The sequence below is a fragment of the Melitaea cinxia genome, chromosome 28 (assembly GCF_905220565.1).
Source record: "Melitaea cinxia chromosome 28, ilMelCinx1.1, whole genome shotgun sequence".
NCBI lineage: Eukaryota > Metazoa > Arthropoda > Insecta > Lepidoptera > Nymphalidae > Melitaea > Melitaea cinxia.
Window position 1 is genome coordinate 3,759,986 of NC_059421.1, and position 24,935 is coordinate 3,784,920.

Genomic DNA, 24,935 nt, shown 5'->3' on the forward strand with positions numbered 1-24,935 from the left:
GCATGACGTGAGTGATGTCTCGAATGTATGAAACAAAGACACAATTATTAACATACATACGTAATACAGTAATATATTAATGATCGCACGATATGTTTGAAACTGCTATTGTATGATACCAAATATGTTTGTTAAATAATATACTAACTTATCTACACAAATTAATTATTTCTGCTATCGTGTGTTCTATTTATACAGCCACCTCGGGCTACACCTAATCTTTAGGTCATAAATTTGATCGGCCATTCAATAAATGAGTGGCCAGTTCGCCATGATTACTCACAATACTCGTATGTAAAATCGACATCTTGCATCCTTTAAATATATTGACTAGCCCGATGGCACAGTATGTATTATTTGTGTGTATATTTATCTATCTGTTACACATTACATTGCCTACTTTCGCAACAGACGACTGTGTGTATATGTTGTACATATTTATTTATTTAAATATCAACATTAAATTATAACACTCATTACTGATTCAAGGTGTTTAATTATATTGTTATATTTGATGATATTTCAGAACTCAACATAATTTCAACATGTTGTTATAACACAGCGCGATGTCAGTGAATTTGTCAAACACGGTTTAATAACTGATGGCGCTACATTGACAAATCGTTGAAATATTCAAATTCAAACGCTATAAACGCATTGTAAATATATTTCGATGAAGCAATAAATTGAGTTAATAGCGTTAGGGTCGTAACATTACTGTAGGTAATCGTGAGAACTTAAATAAAACGTTACCGTTTGAAATTTAACGAATTGATAAAGTCTTATCGGTTTTTTTTTTAATATTACTAGATCGATAAATAAGCATACGAATTCAGCAAATGGTAAGCGATTACTGTAGCTTATAGATATCTGCAACAACTGAAGCATCGCAAGCGCGTTGCTGACCCTATTCCTAATTCGTCCCAGGAGCCCTGATCACCTTACTCACCAACAGGAACACCATACTTCTTGAAAACAGTATTATTTAGCTGTGATCTTCTGTAAGGTCGAGGTACAATCCTAGGCGGGCTGCTCCATATTTTGTGCAGGAAATTTTCTGCTGTGTCCTTTTTTTGGTATCGCAGGGGAACCCATTTACGGGTGATATCCGGGATGCCTGGGTAGGCGTTCCTAGACCGTCTGTCGGCTTCAGCACTTGGGGGTGCAATACCGAACAAAAACCAAAGAGAGGCTCCCTTTGGTTAGCCGCTTTAATTGGAGGGTCCCGGATCTGCAGACAACAGGATCCCTCCAGCGGCAGGCTGGCCTCGGCGAAAAGGCCAGACTTCTCCTCCATGGAGACTGTCCGGCTAACCTCTGAACACCTTCCTGCTATGCCCTAACTCAACTAAAGTTGATTAACTAATGTCCTATAGGTTAATAGCTTAAAACTTCGGAAACATCCGAGTACTCTAGCAATGTTTACTTTAGATGGAAAAATATTATTCACACTAACCAGTGTATATAACCAAGACTTTGAAACAGTTGCCGAAAACAATAGCAGTTTATTATCACTTTCATATGTTTCATAAGGCCATGTAATACATCAGTTTAAATAATTGATAATTATAGTAAAAAGTTTATTTGATATTTTCACATTGTCTCGAAGAATCTCGACGTATCTTCATTATAAGTTTTATCGGAGCGAGCGACGCGGAGATGGTAATGTAATGAGCTCGTCTGTACGTAAATTAATTTTGATTGAATTAACAACTATATTCGACGCGTTGGCGCAACGGTCACAGCACCGATTTGTGGCTGTTGCGCTGACGTTTGGGGTTCGATCCCCGCACATGACAAACATTGGCCATAAAAATGTTTGCCGTGGTCTGAGTTTTGTGAAATCCTTGTGGGCGTGGTCCTACCCACCGTGCCTCAGAGAGCACGTTAAGCCGTCGGTCCCGGTTGGTAACATGTATACCGGATAGCGATCGTTACTCATAGTAGAGAATATATCTGCCAACCTGCATAGAAGCCATGGTGGATTAAGCTCTGATCCTTCTGCGCCAAAGTATTCCATTTATATGCCGCATAACAACCCAGGTTGGTGTTAAATCGTAAGCTCAACTCATTTCAAAAAGTTATAACCTTAATTGAGAGTTTCACAATTTTGATTGTTTTACGCAAGCATTTTTATTGTTTCTGAAAATTTTCTTTTTATTAAAAAAAAAGTAATATATCCACGTTTCCAGCTTAATTACTTGAGATACAATTTTCAAGGAGGTCTTATAAGTCTTCAGTTAAAAATATGCTTTATTTTCCTTATACTTTAAGTATATATTACAAAAAAATTATGATTATTTTAAATTTAATGAATTACCAACTATTTTGAACTGTACCCGGTTTACCAATAAATTAATAAGCTTTTATAAAAAATACATTTTTCATAATTACTAAAATTCGTTTTGCAATAAAATTAAAAAACTGAAATTTTATTCAATAGATAATGTGAAGATAAAAAAGGATTTTTTACGTATAAAAGTAATATAAATAAACATGATATGATGCCTTCTATGTCATCTTAGAAAAACCTTGAATTGTCATCTACATCTATAATATTAAAATGAGTCGCTGAATGTGTTGCTAAGCGCAAAACTCGAGAACGGTTGGACCGATTTCGCTAATTCTTTTTTTAAAATATTCCTTGAAGTACGAGGATGGTTCTTACGGAGAGAAAAATTCTAAAAAAAAATTTAAATTTCCTGAAAAAGTTTCAAAACAACACTTTTCTATACTCCCATACAAAAGATTTGTGATAATACTTAAAAGTCAATTTGAACTTTAATACCATACAATAAAGTTTGTGTTAGGCGATACGAAGTTCGCCGGGTCAGCTAGTAAAAGATAAAAAATAAAATATATCCAATAATATTTAATATTTACTGCTTAATATTCGACATTATATTTATTGTAGCACGTTAAGCTGTCGGTCCCGGCTCCTTCTCGTACATGGGAAAAGAAGCCTATGCCCAGTAGTGGAATATTACCGGCAGAAGCGAGGAAAGCAGTTCGTCAATTTATTGTATCAAACGATACTGATTCAGTCTAAGTGTTCATTGCCTGCTTAAATCTAGATGGACAATATTGATACAAAATAAGTTATAAAGGAAGAAGGTACTCACTTATCGTTGCATCCTAATTTTAAATGAATATATTACTACAAGGACTATTTTACTATATTTTACTATATTTTTATGTTACAAGTAGAATAATTTTTAAATTTAATATATCAAGCCCACGATTTTTATTCTGAATTGAATCATTCTCTTAATAACTTAAATTTTATTATAATTTTATTTTGAAGTCATTAATTATGATTGATTTTTCGATCTTCTACTACTGTAATATAAATTCTTTGTAATTAAAAATTATTTTCTAATTTTTAGTTCGATTAGCTAGCTATAAAAGCGTGGTTTTTTAGTTATTAACCGACTTCAAAAAAAGAAGGAGGTTACTCAATTCGACCGTATATATATATATTTTTTTTTATGTATGTTCGGAGATAACTTCTTCGTTTATGAACCGATTTTGATATTTCTTTTTTTGTTCGAAAGGAGATATTCATAGTTTGGTACCATGATAAGGAAACCAGGATCTGATGATGGGATCCCAGAGAAATTGAGGGAAACTTTCAAAAATCATAAGGGTGACTAGTAAATTTAATCATGTTTTCATTAAGTACTATAAAATACTACTATTTAATAAAGGTCTGGAGTCGATCTGATGATGGAGAAGAAAGATAGTCGAGGGAACTCTTCAACAATTTATAGCAATTACCTGCTTTTTGAACTTAATTCGTTTCTATTGATGAGAACTTTGCACCTGTATGAGTTATAAGTGCCATTACAGTCTGATGATGGAGACAAAAGTTAGTCGAGGGTACTCTTCAACGACTTATAGCAATTACCTGCTGTTTGAACTTAATTCGTTTCTATTGATGAGGACTTTGCATATATATGAAATATAAGTGCCATTTCAGTCTGATGATGGAGACGAAAGACAGTCGAGGGAACTTTTCAACGATTTATAGCGATTACCTGCTGTGTGATCATCTGTGTCGCAGGACCAGGTTTGATGATGGAGCCCATAAACACTCGAGGGAATTTCTCAACAATTTAAAGCAGTTACCTTTTGCTTTTTGACGACCGCTTTGATATAATGGTGCTTGTGCCGTGTCGGCGGCGCCTAAACACCGACGGTCGCAGGTTCTATTCCAGCTCGGAGTGGATATTTATGTTTATATAAATATTTATTTTTGGTCTAGTTGTTAATCCTTGTGGTTCTCCCAACCTAGCCTCGGAAAACACGCTAGGCTGTCAGTCCCGGTTGTTATTACGTACACCTGATAGCGACCTTTACTCATAGTATGTCGACGCGTTAGCGCAGCGGTCACAGCACCGGCTGTTGCGCTGGCGTTAGTGGGTTCAACCCCGCGCACGACAGACATTTGTATTGGCCATATAGATGTTTGTCATGGTCTGGGTGTTTGTGCTTGTGTATTGTGTATGTTTTCGAACCCCCGACATAAGAGAAAGAGCATCCTTGTTAGGTCTACCCATCACTAAAAATTGTAAAATAAAATAATTTTTAACAAAAAAAAAAACCGACTTCAAAAAGGAAACTAAAAAGTGAAAAATAAATTTACTTAGTACAAAGTAATTCGTATTTTGATTTAGTTAATCAGAAATGATTAAATAAATATTTTATAATTTTGAAGTTGGTGCCAAGTAAATACTAAAACAACCTGGCTACAATAACAAATACAAACAACACACACACAACAAACAAGTACAAAAAATATTATTATATATGTAGTCTTTCGACTGATATTGGAAGCTCCTTTTCTATATTCGCAGGGCGCGGGCATAGGTTATACTCGCACTCTTTACAATATTATGTAGGTAGTACTTAAAAAGATTATAACGAAATTGTAACGTCCACCGAACACGTGTCTATCGTGTGGCGGAGGGAGTAACTCAGAGCAGTGCCTAGGACTTGCGACCCAGGTGTAGGTTTAAGGAGATCCCCTTTGAGATGCGCATCAACGCTCACCTTCACTGCTCGAGTTATACGCCTCGCCTAGCCAAATTAATCGTAATAGATAACGATTAATTCGTTTGCACAAATTAATTATTGAACGAGTCTAGGTTAAGCTACTAGCAGGATACGACAAGTGTATCGTGCCAAGCCAGAGCCAAGACTGCCTTAGCGGCGGTTGCACCGTTCGTTTCGTACACGTCAGAATAACTCAAGTAATATAATAAATGAGGGTAGATGACTATCGAACGGTGTGCTAGGTGGCGCGATCGTTGCATCTGTTGTTTATAATTTCTTTTCTAATTGCGTATGAGAGTACTAGTGTTGACATATATGTCAAAACAATAACAGAATAATAAGAGTATTCAACCTAATAGTCAATGAAACAAATTATGAAAGAAAACTGAATACAACTTATGAGTAGATACTAGAGTAGTTATTGTTTTACTTGGCACCGACTTCAAAATTATAAAATATTTATTTAATCATTTCTGATTAACTAAATCAAAATACGAATTACTTTGTACTAAGTAAATTTATTTTTCACTTTTTAGTTTCCTTTTTGAAGTCGGTTTTTTTTTTGTTAAAAATTATTTTAACCTTTAATTTATTTTTAATTTTTTTGTGAAAATTATGCTCAAAGATTCCATTACATAAATACAACCCAAGCTAATAAAAGCGTGGTAAAAATGGAAACGACATATCTTACTCAATATTCAGTATAACTATTGAAATAGCGAAACAAAGATTTTTAAACTTTTAGATTCTTTTAATATAGTAGTGATGAAAAATACATTCAGCAAAATGTGTAAATAAAAAGTCCCCGCGGTAATAAAAAGTCGAGTGTTCCGATTTTATAGTTCACTTAAAATAAGAAAATTTTATTTATGTGTGTAATTTATTTTAAGATTTTTTGGCAACGAAAAAGTTATGATGCTTCCTTTAAATAACGGGGATTTTTTATTACTATTTTCATCTGCAGTTTAAAAGTAGCGCCTGTTGAAAAACCTTAAGTTGTAACGAAATTTGCAAATTGTGTAAAACGTACATTAAATTTTATAATATCTGCCAACCTACATTAGAGCAGCGTGGTAGATTAAGCTCCAATCTTTATCCTACGTGGAAAAGAGACCTTGGCCCAGCAGTGGGATGATACAAGCTATTCAGCTTGTAGTAAAAATCATAATAATAAAAAAATCATAGTAAAAATTTAAAAACAGAATTATGAAACATATTATAAAAGATATTTAAAATTTAAACACTACCAATGAGAAATTAATATGATAAATGAATTAGGGGAAGTACCTTGTCCCTTCTGTTTCGGACAAGAACCCTTCTGACACTGATAGATGCTTCTTCATCGCAAAAGTTAGCTGTAAATTACAAAAATCAATTAAAATATATATTTGTTTTGTTAAAATAAAATCAGTATAAAACCATGTGCGGTGTTTGTCTTATTTACTCGAACTTGTATTTAAAATAATGTGGTTGAAATCTAGCATAAGATAGGATAGGATAAGAACTATTAAAAATTTGGCAAAAACATGTTATTATGGACGCCGCGTTGGCGCAACGGTAACAGCCATGGATTGTACCTGTTGCGTTAGCGGTTGCGGATTCGATCCCCGTACATGACAAACAATTGTATTGGCCATACAGGTGTTTGCCGAAGTCTGGATGTTTGTACAGTCCTCGTGGGTCTCCCCACCGTGCCTCGGAGAGCACGTTAAGCCGTCGGTCCCGGCTGTGTGATACTGATCGTTACTCGTAGTTGGGAATATATCTGCCAACCCGCATTGGAGCAGCGTGGTGGATTAAGCTCTGATCCTTCTCCTACATGGGGAAACAGGCCTATGCGACAATGTTATTATATATACCCTATGCAAAGTTATAAATGCAAAGGAAGATTAACTAGATGGTTGCAATCTCTCACTTTTGTGGAGGTTGAAAACCTTATTGCCAAAATCAGTTTATAATATATTTTTTTCACTACCGCTGCTATTGGTCACAAGTCATACGACGTACAATGATCCTCTACTTAGCTTTACTTAAAAATCATAGATAAGACTGTGTATTCACACACACACACACACACACATACTCTCACACACACACACACATATACAGTCACACATACACACACACACACACACTCACACAGAACACTTACACTTAGTTTAATTTTAAAGTTTAAAATGTTAAAATGCTAAGTGTACTATAGTCTTAGTCGTCCGTAAGGGAGGTAGCGAGTCATTCCCAATACAAGTGTCTCTGACTACTTACTGGGAAGACTTGGTGATGATTTGTACTTAAGATTATAGAAATAAATGATTTTTATTATTTATTTATAATGTTATTATGGATATGACTGAACGAAAATCCAACTAAATACACGTACGAGCATACATATAAAAGTATACAAACAGGAAAACAGTAATCCTAAGGTTAAAACTATGGATCAAAGTAAAGACAGTTAAAACCAAAGAAGACACATACAGATCGCGGTACTCGGACAAAAAATATTGAAAAAATAGCGCAATAAATTATATTTTAGTTTACACACTCTGTTTAAAAAGAGTAAATAAGAGTACAGTAATACCCCGACTTACGCTACCTCGACTTACGCGAATGCGGAGTTACGCGATTTAATTTTCGCGTCTATTCGTTTTTTGTGTGACTCCCCCCACCTGCATTATTATTCGTTCAGTTTACAACAGGCACAGACGTGTAGTGCGGAATCGGCGCGTAGGTACATAAGTTACGATTTTGTGTTTTTTGGGAATCGATAGTCAGATCAATTACGAAAAGTACCCCGCAAAACTGTACCCCGACTTACGCGAATTCGACTTGCGTGGATAGCGCTCAGTCCCACCTATCGCGTAAGTCCGGGGTATTACTGTACTGTAGGTTTTGAAAGGTATGACGTTTGATGGATAATTGAACCGTCTAATATAACAACGATTTTATTGTGACATATCTCTTTATTTTGTTAGATTTTAATAGTTAGATCTTTATTTACATATTTTAGTAGATCACATAATTTGTAGTGGTTTTCGTTAATTTTGCCGATGGGAATTTCAATCCGATTTATATGTTGAAAAGTATAATCTTAAATATAAAATTCTCGCGTCACAATGTTAGTTAACATTCTCCTCCGAAACGGCTGGACCGATTTTTATGAAATTTTGTGTGCATATCGTATAGGTTTGAGAATCGGCCAACACTATTTTTCATACCCCTAAGTTATACGGAGTTGGGGGGGGGGAGGTTAGGGTGTTTATAACTTATATGGCAAAACAACGTTTGCAACAATTTCTGAATTATGAACTTTAAACTTTTTAACTGAGGTAGGGCACAACAGGAATTTCTTGCTCAAAATATGGAGCAGCCCGACTGGGGTAGTACCTCAACCTTACAGAAGACCACAGCTAAATAATACTGTTTTCAAGCAGTATTGTGTTCCTGTTGGTGAGTAAGGTGACCAGAGCTCCTGGGTGATTGAGGATTGGGTCGGCAACGCGCTTGCGATGCTTCTGGTGTTGCAGGCGTCTATAAGTTACGGTAATCGCTTACCATCAGGTGAGCCGTACGCTTTTTTGCCGACCAAGTGACATAAAAAAAAAACACTCAGGAGAAGTTTTGAAGTACTTCAAATGATAATTACATCGAATATATTATACTAAATATGATAATTATTTTATCGGTTTCCACTACACCCTTAGAAGCATTTATCTACTTAAAAAAAAAACTATTTTTTTAACATTAGATAAAATAGAAACTCATGATGTGTACAATATAGAATATTCAGTTTGTTTAAGAGCTAAAATAAATTAGCATCTCGCTTGCGATGAACAGGCTATAATATATTTAAATAAAAAAAAAATAATACTAAATTTGCTTGCTGCAAATTATTATTATAAAAAAAATCAGTTAAAATGTATCGAAAAAAAATTAAGAAGATTTTATAAACGCGTGAGTTATGAGTCGAGAACACAATTTGCATATAAAATAGCTACTAATCGATGATTCTGATATATTGCTGTTCGAAAACAGTTATTACGATATATTTATTATCGTTAATCGTTTTGATTGCTATTGTTTATTAATCCTTGCTCCGAGCTACAATACTGATTCATTTGTTTATCTCTTGATCGAAATTATTTTGTAATAAATGAATACCTAATTATAAGTAACATAAATTCTTTAGATAATCTGTTATGCATTAGAGTCAACATTTCATTCGATGAAAATAGTCTATGAACAAATTAGAAATGTATGTCATCTAGTCGGCAGATAATAGTGACATCAGGCTATTTATCAAGCAAATAATTGGATGTTTACAATATTTCCAATACTTAGGGACACTGTTAAGTTTTGTACTGTAAGTGTTGAGGTAACTTAAAATATTATATTTTTATTTTTATTTATTTATTTAAAAATACAAAAACACATGCTTTACACTTATTCATAAGCCTGTCGCGAAAACTCACAAGAACTTATTCGGACAAAACGTCGCGTCGCATCATATCATATTATCATATATTTATATCGTACCGTACTTTATTTATATAGTATAATTGGTATAAACCAATAATTAAGGTAAATAAAAAAAAAAAGATTTTAATAAATATTCCTTTAGCGATCTTCTACGAGTATATAGTACCGGACAGTATAACATAAAGTAAAGGGAACAGATGATACACTACACATTGGTTCCAAGTTCAATTCGAGTTACTTTCACGTTATTCAGGATTTCATTCACTATTACAGTCCGCAGACACAGGTGGTTGTTTTAGTAATACCTTTTTATATTTCTTTGTGTCACGTTTCATGTAACAACGCGGGGATAACTTTATTGTGTTACCGTGTTCGGGTTCCATTGAATGAAGTTGAATGATTATGTACGACATTTATTGCGTTACTTTTTTTAAAGATATTCCTTGTAGTATTTTTTTGTTTGTAAATTTAGTAACATATTAATTAAATAAAAAGTTGTGAACAGGAATTCTGTTTTGTTATTCTTTGTCTACAATCAGTTTTTCAATTTCAGTGTAAATCGACGACCGTGGTTTTCATTTACCAACAATCTACACGATGCGGTTTAAACTTTATTTTTTACTGAACTAGCTATTATAAAGTGGATTTGTACATAAAACATTAATATCACAAAAGTTATATCCTTTTTTGTTGAATCTATTCATAATAAATATAAATATATAAATATAAATATCTACACAATACACACACGGTCGTCTGTTCCCTATAGTAAGCAACACAATGCTTGTGTTATAGGTAAGAGCCGACTGGTATAGCTATATTTTTTTTTTCGATACACATATACATTACACCCAGGCTTGGGCTGGGAATCGAACCCACAACCCCCGAAGCAGAAAGCAGGGTCACTGCAAACTGCGCCAACGGGCTAGTCATAATAATGATTATAACTATTCTTAGTGTATATTTATAGTTGTCCTTGAAAACACTATTACTAAATTTATATTTAAATAAAATAATTTTTAACAAAAAAAAAAAACCGACTTCAAACAGGAAACTGAAAAGTGAAAAATAAATTTACTTAGTACAAAGTAATTCGTATTTTGATTTAGTTAATCAGAAATGATTAAATAAATATTTTATAATTTTGAAGTCGGTGCCAAGTAAAACAATAACTACTCTAGTATCTACTCGTAAGTTGTATTCAGTTTTCTTTCAAAATTTGTTTCATTGACTATTAGGTTGAATACTGTTATTATTCTGTTATTGTTTTGAAATATCTAATAATATTTGTCAACACTAGCGCCGTCATACGCAATTAGAAAGGAATTTATAAGCAACAGATGCAACGATCGCGCCACCTAACACATTGTTCGATAAGTCATCTACCCTCATTTATTATATTACTCGAGTTATTCTGACGTGTACGAAACGAACGGTGCAACCGCCGCTAAGGCAGTCTTGGCTCTGGCTTGGCACGATACACTTGCTGTATCCTGCTAGTAGCTTAACCTAGACTCATTCAATAATTAGTTTGTGCAAACGAATTAATTGTTATCTATTACGATTAATGTGGCTAGGCGGGACGTATAACTCGAGCAGTGAAGGTGAGCGTTGATGCGCATCTCAAAGGAGGCCTCCTTAAACCTACACCTGGGTCGCAAGTCCTAGGCACTGCTCTGAGTTACTCCCTCCGCCACACGATACGACCGATACGTCGAAGAGCGTGCACGCATACACGTGTTCGGTGTACGTTATAATTTTGTTATAATCTTTTTAAGTACTACCTACATAATATTGTAAAGAGTGCGAGTATGACCTACGCCCGCGCCCTGCGAATATAGAAAAGGGCCTTCCATTTAAGTCGAAAGACTACATATTTTTTGTACTTGTTTGTTGTGTGTGTGTTGTTTGTATTTGTTATTGTAGCCAGGTTGTTGTAGTATTTACTTGGCACCAACTTCAAAATTATAAAATATTTATTTAATCATTTCTGATTAACTAAATCAAAATACGAATTACTTTGTACTAAGTAAATTTATTTTTCACTTTTTAGTTTCCTTTTTGAAGTCGGTTTTTTTTTTTGTTAAAAATTATTTTATTTTACAATTTTTAGTGATGGGTAGACCTAACAAGGATGCTTTTTCTCTTGTGTCGGGGGCCCGGAAACATACACAATACACAAGCGCAAACACCAAGACAATGACAAACATCTATATGGCCAATACAAATGTCTGTCGTGCGCGGGGATTGAACCCACTAACGCCAGCGCAACAGCCGGTGCTGCGACCGCTGCGCTAACGCGTCGACATACTATGAGTAAAGTTCGCTATCAGGTGTACATAATAACAACCGGGACTGACAGCCTAGCGTGTTCTCTGAGGCTAGGTTGGGAGAACCACAAGGATTAACAACTAGACCGAAAATAAATATTTGTATAAACAAATATCCACTCCGAGCGGGAATAGAACCCGCGACCGTCGGTGTTTAGGCGCCGCCGACACACCACATGCACCATTATATCAAAGCGGTCGTCAAACAGCAAAAGGTAACTGCTGTAAATTGTTGAGAAATTCCCTCGAGTGTTTATGGGCTCCATTATCAAACCTAGTCCTGCGACACAGATGATCACACAGCAGGTAATTGCTATAAATCGTTGAAAAGTTCCCTCGACTATCTTTCGTTTCCATCATCAGACTGTAATGGCACTTGTAACTCATATAGGTGCAAAGTTCTCATCAATAGAAACGAATTAAGTTCAAACAGCAGGTAATTGCTATAAGTCGTTGAAGAGTTCCCTCGACTATCTTTCGTCTCCATCATCAGACTGAAATGGCACTTATAACTTATACATATGCAAAGTTCTCATCAATAGAAACGAATTAAGTTCAAACAGCTGGTAATTGCTATAAATCGTTAAAGACTTCCCTCGACTATCTTTTGTCTCGATCATCAGACTGTAATGGCACTTATAACTCATACAGGTGCAAAGTTCTCATCAATAGAAACGAATTAAGTTCAAAAAGCAAGTAATTGCTATAAATTGTTGAAGAGTTCCCTCGACTATCTTTCTTCTCCATCATCAGATCGACTCCAGACCTTTATTAAATAGTAGTGCTTTATAGTACTTAACGAAAACATGATTAAATTTACTAGTCACCCTTACGATTTTTGAAAGTTTCCCTCGATTTCTCTGGAATCCCATCATCAAATCCTGGTTTCCTTATCATGGTACTATGGATATCTCCTTTCCAACAAAAAAAGAATTATCAAAATCGGTTCATAAACGAAGAAGTTATCTTCGAACATACATAAAAATAACAACTTTTAAACTTTCGCGTTTCATTATTATATTTTAATGTTCATACGGGGATTAACGCGAAAAAAATTTTTTTAAGGTAAAATATATTACCTTGAGGCCTGACGTTTCGGCCAGGTTACACCAGCCGTGGTCGCAGGCGGACTGATCCAGCGATGTCACGACTCCGCTGTCAGGGTAGATGTTTCTTCATCCACTCAACTCGTGATTATTGTCATTTGTACCGCGACACACAACACTTATTATGTCCCTATTCTGTAAGTCAACCGGAAGGTGCCTATTCTGATATTTACCCTTCCGGCACGGCATTTAGGTACAGGACTCAATATTATAGTAGTGGTTAGGAAACGTGAAAATAGAAATAATTAATTAAAAACGAAAAACTTTAAAAAGTTTAATAAGTACATAAAAATATATACATTGTTCCTTTTGCCCACAACTTAATATATAGAGGTATTATGACATTACTAGCTGACCCCGCAAACGTTGTTTTGCCATATATATGTTATTAGCCCCCTTAATCCTCTCATAACTTAGGGGTATGAAAAATAGATTTTGTTCGACTTTCAGACCTACCCAAAATGCACACAAAATTTCATGAGAATCGGTCAAGCCGTTTCGGAGGAGTTTAACTACATACACCACGACACGAGAATTTTATATATTAGATGTAAGGATACCTTTCACCCGTGTAAAGCCTGTGCCTGTCGCTAGTATGTCACATGTCGATAAGTCGTCGGCCTCACTGCGTCAAGGACTTCTGATAACGATCTTTAGACTACGCACTATTACATCTAGAGATCCCCACTCAAATACTAGATTACAAAATCTTTTTCTACACAAATGATATTAATTTTCGTGAACTACATTAACTCTTATACTATTAAACGAGCAATTCTTGTGTGATATATATATATATATATATATATATATAGAATCTGAATCTCGGTAACAGCTCCAACGATTTTCATGAAATTTAGTATGCAGAGAATTACGGGGGTGATAAATAAATCTAGCAAAGATTCATTTTTAGAAAATGTCGTTTTATACCAGTTCTTAGACAATGAAAAAATATCGTTAGAATACGAAGGTAAATTTCGCATATGTCAGTAAAGCTGTAATAGCTCAGGTGGGAAATCGGCCGGTCACGATCGACCGAAAAGACCATGGTTCAAATCCATTTCATCCTCGAAACACGATATACTAAAAATACCAAGCTAAGCTCGGTCACCCAGGTACTGTCATTTTATGTACTTTGAATGATTGAAATAAAGCTAAGTTTCTAATCTTGAACAATTGAATCACTAAAAAAACTCACTTTTGCTAATTTAGATAGATGAAAAGTTTAAGGAAACTACCGAGTGCATATCGACGTAGGAAAACATATTTGCTGTAAGTAGACATATTGCAATTGTTCACCAGAGCCAAAAAACTTTATTGATTTCGGAAAAAAATTAATAGTGTCTGACCTATCCATGATATTGCTACCATTTTTGAAACATAGGTTTATTTAGCTGCCAGACACTATTTGCAATGTAAATTTTTTATCCAAAGTTACTATAAGTACATGTTTGGCTAGTTACAGCAAACAGTTTTTTAAATCACCTACCTTTAAAACGCTGTAACTAAGGAAGAAAAATGTACGCGTAGATGGAAATATTATTAATTTACAGGCGGGAAATATGCTGTATGTAGTAAATTTATTTATTTGGGTACTGCAATTCAAAATGTAAGATTAAATTTATAAGTATGATTAGATCTAGAAATGCAGTGAGTCAGTCGGTAATGTAATGTTTGGTTGAAAAAAAATGTCGTTTACCATTTGTAAAAAAAATGTGGTCTTTTGAATTGTTGAAACAAAATTTGAAACTCTAATTATACTGCCGGAACTTCGTTTCAACAATACGATGAATTAAAAAAGTATTTTTCTCTTATATATAAGAGATAAAACGTAAAAAAATAAAATATTCAATATAAAAAGTAAGGCCCTAAAACTAGTTAGGAATGCAAGATGTAAATAAAAACATTGTATCCAATCAAACAATGTTTATTTAAAACTAAAAAACAGAAACTTAGTGCCAATTTGCCTCATTTTATAGAACGAAAGATATAACAAAATACAATTATAATTGAAACTTAACATGAAGACATTGTGTTCAATCAAAAGCATATTTAAGGAAAAGTAAATAAACCATTGATATTAAAATTATGCTATCGCGAATCATTCACATTTTTTTTTCAGTCATCTTCATCGGTTTCAGGTAAACAGTCATTTGTTTTACAGCTGTACTTAAAACCTAAATATTCTTTGGCGTAAATATTTGGAATCACTTTTTTCTCTACTAATTTTTTTAAGTCATTATATTTTTGTTGGGATATTGGTAACTTAGTCAAATATAAATTTGATTTCGGCATTGCACTATTAAGGCTGCTCAATTGCACTTCCCTTTTTCCTTTTCTTCTTCATTTTCTTTTTTAATCAACGCTTTTGTTTTATTTTTTTCTATATTTATGTGCCTATGATTTGTCTTTGTTTTTATTTTGTCTTTATGTTTGCCTTGCTTGTTCTTATTTCTTTTTGCAGTTTTAGTGTGTTGATCTCCATCTTCCATCTCGTCAGATGACTCTTCCTCTTCACTCCAATCTGTTGAGTCATCTGATACAAATGCTTCATTTAATAATAACGTATCCACATCGTCCACACAATCAAGATTACATTTATCGAAATTTAGTTTTTTCTTGCATCTTTTAGGATTTATCCTTCTGGTACCTCTATCCTCTGTTATCTGTATTTTGTTTGTTTCAGGGAATGGTAAACTGCTTCGAAACTGTATCTGTACCAGGTTGCTGTCACTCGTTCTAGGGAACATTGATAGACTTGGAGATCCTAATGGCACTATATTGCTCTCAATTGTAGAACTGTTGTCAGGAATAAATTGCATCTGCACAACGCCATTTGTAGCAGTACTTATGCCAGGAATCAGAGAATAGCTTGAAGATGATACCTGCACTACGTCACTCTCAATCGCAAAACTCGTTGAAGGTACTAGAGATAGACGCCGAAACTGTAGCACGTTACTTTGAGTAGCAACTGGAGATGGACCTTGAAGTTGCGTTTGCACGTGGCTCTCTACTGCTGCACATGTTCTAAGACCGGAGGGTAGACTTTCAGGGTCCATCAATTTTACATTGCTTTCGATCATAGCTCTCTTCTCAGTAGCTGGTGATTTACTTTGAGGCTGTTCCATATTGCTCTCAACATCACCACCTAATTCTGGGATAGAATAGAGACATTGGGTTTTGATTTGCTTACCATCATTCTCAACTGAAAAGTAGGCTTTACAAGCTGTTAAATGTGGAATACTTTTATCCAAAACATCTTCATTCTGGACGGTTACAGTAAAATCTAATTTAGCGTGTTTTGTAATACATGTTTCGTGGGTGTTTCGAAAAGTTGGAGTCAATTCTTTGCTACTAGTCATGTCCTCTTCCAAATTCCATGTATGTCGTGGTGTCGTTTTGCGAAAAAATATTAGATTCATCGGTCTGTGATTTTATTGTTTTGTTGTTCAATTTCGACGGAATTAAATTGCCTTGTAGGTATAGTTCATTTCTTAATATTTGTATTTTAGGTTTCTTTCTTGAATGCTTTTCAACAATGTCTTCTTGAAGAGGTCTCAATTCGTCCATCCATTCCCTGCGTTTCGCCATCTAAAATAAGCAATGCAGCTTAAAAAAATATCTTGTTACCCTCGTTGGTCTATTGATTGTGATTGCTGATTATAGGTCATGAGGTTCCGGTTTCGATTCCCGGCTATGTCAAAGTGTAATATATGTGGTTTTACTGTAGTGAAACTGCAGCAATTGCAGCTCGTAACCGGGTTTGTGCTCGTAGTATATTGGTTGGTTCGCCACCAGTCACATTGGAGACTAAATACGTCGGTGAAATGCCTACTCCGTCAGGGATTATAGGTGTAACGATATTCATAAAAAATCTGTAGACGGACAAGTAAATTGATCATTTTTATACTTTGAAACTACCTAGAAAAAATTATTAAACCTAATTATGGCAAATTACAAATATCTTTGCTTGTATCAGATAGATTCGATTAAAATACAATACGTAAATAATTATCGACACTTAATAATAATTATTCGGAAAATTTACTTACGTTTTCGTGATATAATACTCAGGTTCAATCTAAATCACGCTACTTATTACGGATACTCAGCAGAAACGACAATAACAGAATGTCGTACAAGGAACGAAGGGTGCGGGCGGAGCCGGTAGCGATGCGGTAACACCGACACAACTTCAAAGTACTATCATTTTTTCAATGGCGTAACAGTAAAATGAATTGATAAATGATTTATCAAAATGCATTATCTCAAATTTCTAAAAAATCACAGGTTTTTAAAATGCATTATGTGGTGTGAGCTTTTAAAGCAAATACGTGATGATTTGCTGTAAATAACAAAAACTAAGACTGTAGGGTCCCTAAACTTGCTGTAAGTAAACGAATGTAAAAATCACACACCACAGAAATGCTGTAAGTAGCGTTAAGTTTTTAAATGGGAAGAAGTAAGTATTTGTAAAGCAAAAAATGCAGTCTTTCTTTCGCTGTAAGTACAAAATGTCTAAAATGACTAGATTTTGGTCTACATACAGCATTTAATCTTGCTAAAAAAAATATAAGTACGGGCGTTTTCAACGGCGTATGTAATTTTTTTTTCATCGTAGAGACACACGACCCGGATCATTCGATGCGGCTTTTTTTTCTGATTCCAATGGTAGTAAAAAGTCACTTTAGGTATTTTGTCTACTTACAGCAAATATGCTTTCCTACGTCGATATGTATTAAAATGTATACCGACTTGGTTAGCGTGGTTTCATTATGTAGTAATAAAAGGCTCTGCCCCAATAAAGTACCATACATTAAAAAAACTACGGAATACTACTTGTGTACGAAAAACAACACACTTGACACTTTTTTAGTGAGTATTTCGATTCGTAGGCGACAAGTCCACATTTAGATTAAAATAATTAGTCATAATTATTCATACTAAAATCACTAAAATTGTACAATTTTATGGCTCGCCAACCGCTTTCTTGAAAACAGTAATAAAAACTTTATTACTATAAATTGTATTCTGTATTAAATATAAAGAAAAAAAACACACACACATCAGCCTATTGCAGTCCACTGCTGGACGTAGGCGTTCACAAGAAAAAAAGTAGGGGAAAAATTAAATAGCAAAGTGAGAAACCTGAGCTGTTCTGTCCCATATAATGTGAGCTTAAAAATAATTAATTACTGAGCGAATAGGCGTAGAAGTTTCGTTCATCGCTGTTTTCAGCTTCAAAATGTCTACTTATAAAATGTAATACACTTTTACTTATTTTAATGTATTTGTGTCACCTTCTCACCAAGAACCAACGGACTTTATACCTAACACAAAAATATCGTAAAAAAATACGTGAAAGTTTCAGTAGATATTTAAAAAAAAATGACAAAAAAGACTTTCTCTAACATACATCCAACTCAAAAAATACCTATTTAATTTATTTGGGTATTTGAAACGAAGTTATGCGAATAATTAATCAGTAGCAGCTTAGATGAATTGATAAAAAAGAATCTCTCATTAAATAAATAAATAATAAATAAATATCATATAACATACACACACGGTCGTCTGTTCCTATGGTAAGCAACTTAATGCTTGTGTTACAGGTAACAGCCGACTGTTATAACATATATATATTACACCCAGACTCAGGCGGGAATCGAACCCGCAACCCGCGGTACAGAAAGCAGGGTCACTACAAACTGCGCAAACGGGCTAGTCAAATATTTAGTTATATGGGAATGCTACGAGCATATCGTTCTAATCCACCACGTATATTATTAAAACACACTGCTACAGTTTCCTATGTTTGTCTCGTGTTTGCCCCCCGGGGGTTTTTTCCCCTGAAACCAGGAAACTAATGCATGATATCACTAAATATTACAGTAAAATTATAACAAAGATGTTCTATTAATTAATTTCCTCGAGAGATTAAACGTAAATTATACCCAAAATATTAATCTACTTACGGTGTACGTGTACCAAACAGTGTAATTATACATATACTTATATATGGTTAGTATGGACATACGTGTGTGTGTGTGTGTGTGTGTGTGTGTGTGTGATTACATGTTTTGGTCGTAACACACAGCCACAATTTATGTTTTTAAGTTCAATGTCCAATGGTTTCAGACAAATAATCTCGATATCAGCTGTGCAATTTGAAGACTTTAATAAACTTCTTATACATAGGTACAATTCAACTTGTACACACACTATGTTCAAACGTAAAGTATTACTCGTAAAACTTATTGCTGCTTTTCCATCGCATATTAAACAACAGTATATACATATTATATAGGCTTCAGCCTGTAATATCCCACTGCTGGGTATGATGTTCTTTCCCCGTGTATCTATGAAAAGGATCGTAGAGCGTAATCCACCACGTTGCTCCAATGCGGGTTGGCGGATATATTCCTTACTATGAGTAAAGTAAGCTATCAGGTGTAAATGATAGCGACCGGGACCGACAGCTTAACGTGCTCTCCGAGGCATGGTGGGGTCGTCGGTCTTTAGGCGACGCCGACACACCAAACGCATCATTACACCAAAGCGATCATATATGTACTTCGGCGACTTCAATGTGTAGACCTTTATATATTTATACATACATACATGGATTGATTTTTTTTCTCTTTAATTAAAATAAAGGTCTACACATTGAAGTCGTCGAAGTACGCCGTGGTAGACAAATTGATAAATTAAAACTCGAACTTAATCTAGCACAAGTGTCTCACAACGTTACGACGCTCTCAAAGTGAGTTTGTATGTAAAATATTTCTCTCAAAAGACAATAGTTGTCTTCATTAACTCGAGGCCTGAACAATTTTGTTTGATTCGGTGAAACATAATTCCAAAACGCCCGAGGAGCTAAGCTAATTGAGTTCAGAAATGCTTGTGGAATCTCGTTTAAGATAAACTAATGTCTCTATTCGGTATTTGAAGGCGAAAGAAAAAAAAATAGTATTAAACGTATTTATATACAGGTATTTATAATATTATAGTAACGTGTCTTATCAAATAGGTCTTAACTGATGAGAATATAATATATACTTTATGGTTATATTAACAGCGTACACCAGGTGTTCCTGCAACATAAATACAATATATAAGGTGGTATTTACGTAAGCTTCGTGTTGCAGAAGTTATATTGGTTGTAACGAATTATAAAATAAACGCATTTATTATATTTAAAACTTATTGGTAACCCTAGAACCCTACATGGGGTGCTAGAGTACCCCAAGGCAGTTTGTTTTCTAATTATTTCTGTTTGTATAAAACCCATAGGTTTCCGCATCAGTTATAGTTTAATGTTGAACAAAAAATATATTTTTTTTATTTATTATTAAAAAAATATTTTATACATTGGTTTTTATTTACAAAAATTACACGCATTTTTCTATGGGGTACTCTAGCACCCCAGTATAGGACTAACTAGTGCCCAGGATAGTGTATGGTTGGTTAATGGTGGTAGATGATTGAATGACGATTTAATTGGCATTAAATCTAATATAAATACAATTTTCAACATGTTGTCTTTTTAAACGGGAATAGCGATTTTGTGCTAAACGCAAGTCACAACGTAATGTAGATAATATTTGGGACAATATTAATTACCTTAAATATATTTGCCTAGCAGTATGCCGTTTACATATTTAAAATTTTCAACTTCTTTTGAATTCATTTAACTTAAAGTCATTTTCAAGTTCTGTAAAAGGTGTAAAATACGCTTACAACTATAATGTAAGTAAATGCGAATATAACCGCGTGTAATTAATAAACAATCAGTTCGTCTGTCAATTAACATGTTTCGACTTGACAATGACTTACGTAATGCTTACAGTGAATAATCGCTAATTACTAGACTATTTTAGTTAATAATAATAATCATGAATAAGGTTGTTATGATAATGAGTCGAAGAGCTTCTAATATTGATTCATAGAATGCCTCATAGTCAACGGTCGTTCAACTTGAGTTTTACATAAAAGTATATATAGTTGTGTGAGATTAGTCTGTTAAGAAAATTCGATACCATTAATCAAGTAGTTAATTAAGGTTACAGAGTTCATTTACTTCGTTTAATATACCCACATGTAGTACTCCTAAGTGTGAGTACAATGTTGAACAATTTATTCGATGTAAAAAAAAATCGACAAAGTTTTAAAAATATTTTTTTTTGCCTAAAAAGAGATGGGTTCAACGTTTCATCGACAAAATGTTTTAATCAGTTAAAACAAAATTTATGTATATTAAAAGGTCGTGCTGAATTTAAGACTAGTTTTAGGCAAGTTTAGTGCCGATAGCAAGATAGAGAGATTCATAGATAGGAAATGGACACCGGTTGCTCGACTTTGAAATCAACTATAAAAAAGTTCATAGTAAATTCAGCAGTTGATGGCTAAAAAATGCTTTGTCTTACTTAAAAGAACATAAAACTGAAGTTACTGTACCATTCATGTGAACTTAGTAACACTTGCTAGGGAATGATGCGAACACGTGTTTCTAAGTACGTAATCGATGTTTGGGATTCGTTTCGTATGAGTTAAAGACTACTTAGGTATAAAATCTATCGATTTAAAAGTTCATACGCTTAATATTTGCAGTTCAAAAATTTAAACTTGTGATACTTTTTCTTGCAAATAATAATTTTGAAAGAAGTTTATTGTATTGAAAGATATGAGTATGAAATGACGAGTGAAATGTCACGGAGTTCAATGCGAAAATTCCTCGTAAAATCTCGTGTAGATCGTAAAATTTCAAATTTAACAATGAAGTAACTGCATTTATTATACAGACCATATTTTTCTTAAACGGTTTTGGCATTAAATTTGTATTTCCTTATAATTAAAACCTTTATTAATCTGCTGTGAATTATAAGTAGAACAGAGTTGACGGGATTTTCAAACACAAGTCAGATCTATACAGAGTAGGAATCGATAGTAGGTATACATATTTGGTGGTCGGAAAAAAGGATAAAAAGGATGGAAGACGTGAATGTAGATTTATATTTTACTATTCCAAACATTATGTGTAAATAATTAAACTTAATAAAGTAATGATAACGACTACGAAAACATCTGTTTCGTAGATAACGAGATGTATAGAAAAGTCAATTGAATATTCCAATCGGACAGAAAATTACGTAGAGAGGTAATTATAAGAAAAAGAATTAAAGTTTTTATCCGCTATTGTTACTAGACAAATATTAATCTGAATAGACTTATATACACGTGAACAAAACATAGTCAGAGTAAACGTGTTAAACTTAAGACAGAAATTGATCTTCCGTTCTCAGTGTATACATAAACTGCCTTGCCAAGTCTGAGCAATCATATTAACTTTTGGCAAGAATTCGAGACCTTTATAAATAAAAATATTAAAAAAATATATAGTACTTTTATGAGACGATTTTTAAGCACTTTAATAAAAATAAGAATATGTATTATAAGAGATCCTTCAATTAAGTGTTACGTAAACATTTAAAACTCAATGGATAAGTATAAATTTCAATAAAAAAGTCTCTTCTAATAATTTTCCAGTGATATTAATTTCCCTACAGCGTTGAAAACTCGGGATAGTTTAATCTCGAGCTATATCTGAGTTTATAAGGATCGTCTAGAACTAGAAACATGAATAGGTGCACAAAGAAGTATGATTTTCATAACAAGTTCATAAGCAAAAGTTTAGGATACAAAATAGATAAAAAAATTAGTTCACGGTTTTAATTAATATTTTATTTTGAAATACACATATGAGTTAATGTATATGTTGCAGTCAAAACTCTTAACCAGTCAAAAGCACTATTGACTAGCAAAATCAGTCAGAAGTACTTTTGACCGTTTGCTTTAGTCAATAATACTTTTGACTAAAATAACAGTTAAAAGTACTTTTGCCCAATGGAGCTGGTTAAAAGTACTTTTGACTAAATGATTCCGTCAAAAGTGGTTTTGACTGGTTGTATCAGTCAAAACTCTTAAAAAGTTAAGGCGGTCGATAAAAATAACGACAAACGAACATATAAACTTTTATATTACTCATTATTAGTGGAGAACGTGCTGATATTAGAACAAAAATGAGTGACTACGAAAAGAAAGAAGGCTTTTTGCAAAGAATTTTAGCGATGGAAGATATGAAAGATAGTCATTTCAATGTGATGACAAAAGAAAAATTTGAAAAGTTTGCAATAGATGTGGAAGACGCGAAATTTAATGAAAAGGAAACACCATTACAGTACAGTAGACTACAACGCTTTAACATATTGAAGTTTGTGGTATAAAAAAATTAGTTACAAACACAGAACCTGTCAAATATTTTTGCTGGCTGAGGAAATCTACGACATTATTTATGATGCTCATATTTCTATAGGGCATGGTGGTCGCGATAGACTTAAGAATGAAACGGCAAAAAAGTACGCTAATGTTACAAAATAAATGATTAATATATATTTATCAATGTGTGAAGTATGCCAAAGGAAGAAAAGCAAGAAAAGGATGGGTCAGGTTTAGAAACCGATCCTGCACACTGAAATAAACAGCCGCTACCAAGTCGATCTGATTGACATGCAGTCGCAAGAAGATCGCGGGCATAAATTTATTATGGTTTACCAGGATCATTTGACTAAATTTATTCACAGCTAACGAGTTAATAGTGCTTTTGACTGACGCTTTTTTGCAGTTAAAACTACTTTTGACGGAGAGCGTCAGTATTTTTAACCGCGAATTTGCAGTCAAAAGTACTAATAACCAATAATTTTCAGTCAAAACCACTTTTGACCAACTTGTCCAGTCAAAAGTACTTTTGACTGATTTCGCTAGTCAATAGTACTTTTGACTGGTTAAGAGTTCTGACTGCAACATATATATTGAAAATGTTACTAAGAATAATTTTCTAAAATATACTTTCTTTTTCTTTTAGTTGTTATGAGTCCTTTTATTTGAATAAAAAGTAACGAGACCTTTGTCTTTTAAGTAAAAATGTTTACTGAGACACTACTTATTACATTTATGTCATGTTCTCACTTCACTGTGTAGTCAAACCTTTTTTTAGAACGATCGGTCAACGGCATTGCCTTGTAAGAGTAACAGTCAAACAGTCTCTCGCATTTATAATTTTTATATAAATCGTCATTAATTTTCAGTATATCTTTTCTTTGTTTTGTTTGTTGATGACAGCCATTATTGACTCAACTAATTAACAACAACTGTTTATGAAATAAAAAAAAAAAAACCATTTATTCTTTTGTCAGTAACGAAATACTTAAATTTTTACTTAATTTATTCTTACAAAGTGAACAACTCAATTTCGGAAATCAATTAAGAAGTTGGAACAATATCCTAAACTTTCTTTGTCAAACGCTGTAATATAATTTTATGATTTCTTATTTCTGAAAATGGTAGTGAAATTAGAATTTGTTTTATTTCATTTATTAGATTATATTTTTACTTAATATCTATTTTACTTAAACGGATGCAGTATAAAGCTTTTTTCTGGAGTGTCGGTAACAGTGCCAAAACGTGTAATTATACTGAACAGAATATGCAAGATTCGACCTTACTATGTTAAGAACTAGGTCGAAATTCAAAATATATCTAATTTGCAGATAGGTACAAAATGAATAGAACTAAACTGAGTGTATATTAGAATGAGCAGTTCGTACATATCTCTAGAAACTAATTACTCTCATATCATTACGCGAATTATAAATTTGTTTACAGCACTTAATTGTCAGAGAGACGAATCTGTCTGACATCTCTAGAGTTCAATTTAGTAATTCGTGTAAAATCGTTCTTTGTAGACAAGCGTCTTGAAATTATCAAATTCAATTATCGTGACCCCATTAAATTTGAATTTAACTGCTAATTATCTAATGTCTGAAAATTTCTTTATCGTTGAAGTTGTAACTTAAAGATTCAAATGAAAATGTTCATAAATGGTCTAAGATAATTATTTAGATGATTT

General features: G+C 33.6%; 1 protein-coding gene and 1 long non-coding RNA gene across 2 annotated transcripts; both read right to left on the reverse strand.

Annotated features, from left to right (window-relative positions):
• Positions 1–1,221: 1,221 nt before the first annotated feature.
• LOC123667618 lies at positions 1,222–24,314 on the reverse strand. Its single transcript, XR_006745463.1, has 4 exons — positions 24,305–24,314; positions 17,825–17,830; positions 12,624–12,630; positions 1,222–1,325 (listed from the first exon to the last, which is right to left on the reverse strand). It is a non-coding gene; the product is annotated as an uncharacterized LOC123667618 (long non-coding RNA).
• Positions 14,882–16,347, reverse strand: LOC123667617. Its single transcript, XM_045601484.1, has 2 exons — positions 15,391–16,347; positions 14,882–15,348 (listed from the first exon to the last, which is right to left on the reverse strand). Exons 1-2 carry the CDS (start codon positions 16,330–16,332, stop codon positions 15,283–15,285), a joined length of 1,008 nt encoding a protein of 335 aa, XP_045457440.1. The 5' UTR covers positions 16,333–16,347; the 3' UTR covers positions 14,882–15,282.
• Positions 24,315–24,935: the final 621 nt, after the last annotated feature.

Bases quoted from the DNA above. Each gene is read 5' to 3' on its own strand.
- LOC123667617 (XM_045601484.1), bottom strand. From the start codon at position 16,332: ATGACTAGTAGCAAAGAATTGACTCCAACTTTTCGAAACACCCACGAA. The intron at 15,349-15,390 runs ATAAAAACAAAG...AATATAGAAAAA, and splicing joins AAGGCAAACATAAAGACAAA to AATAAAACAAAAGCGTTGAT.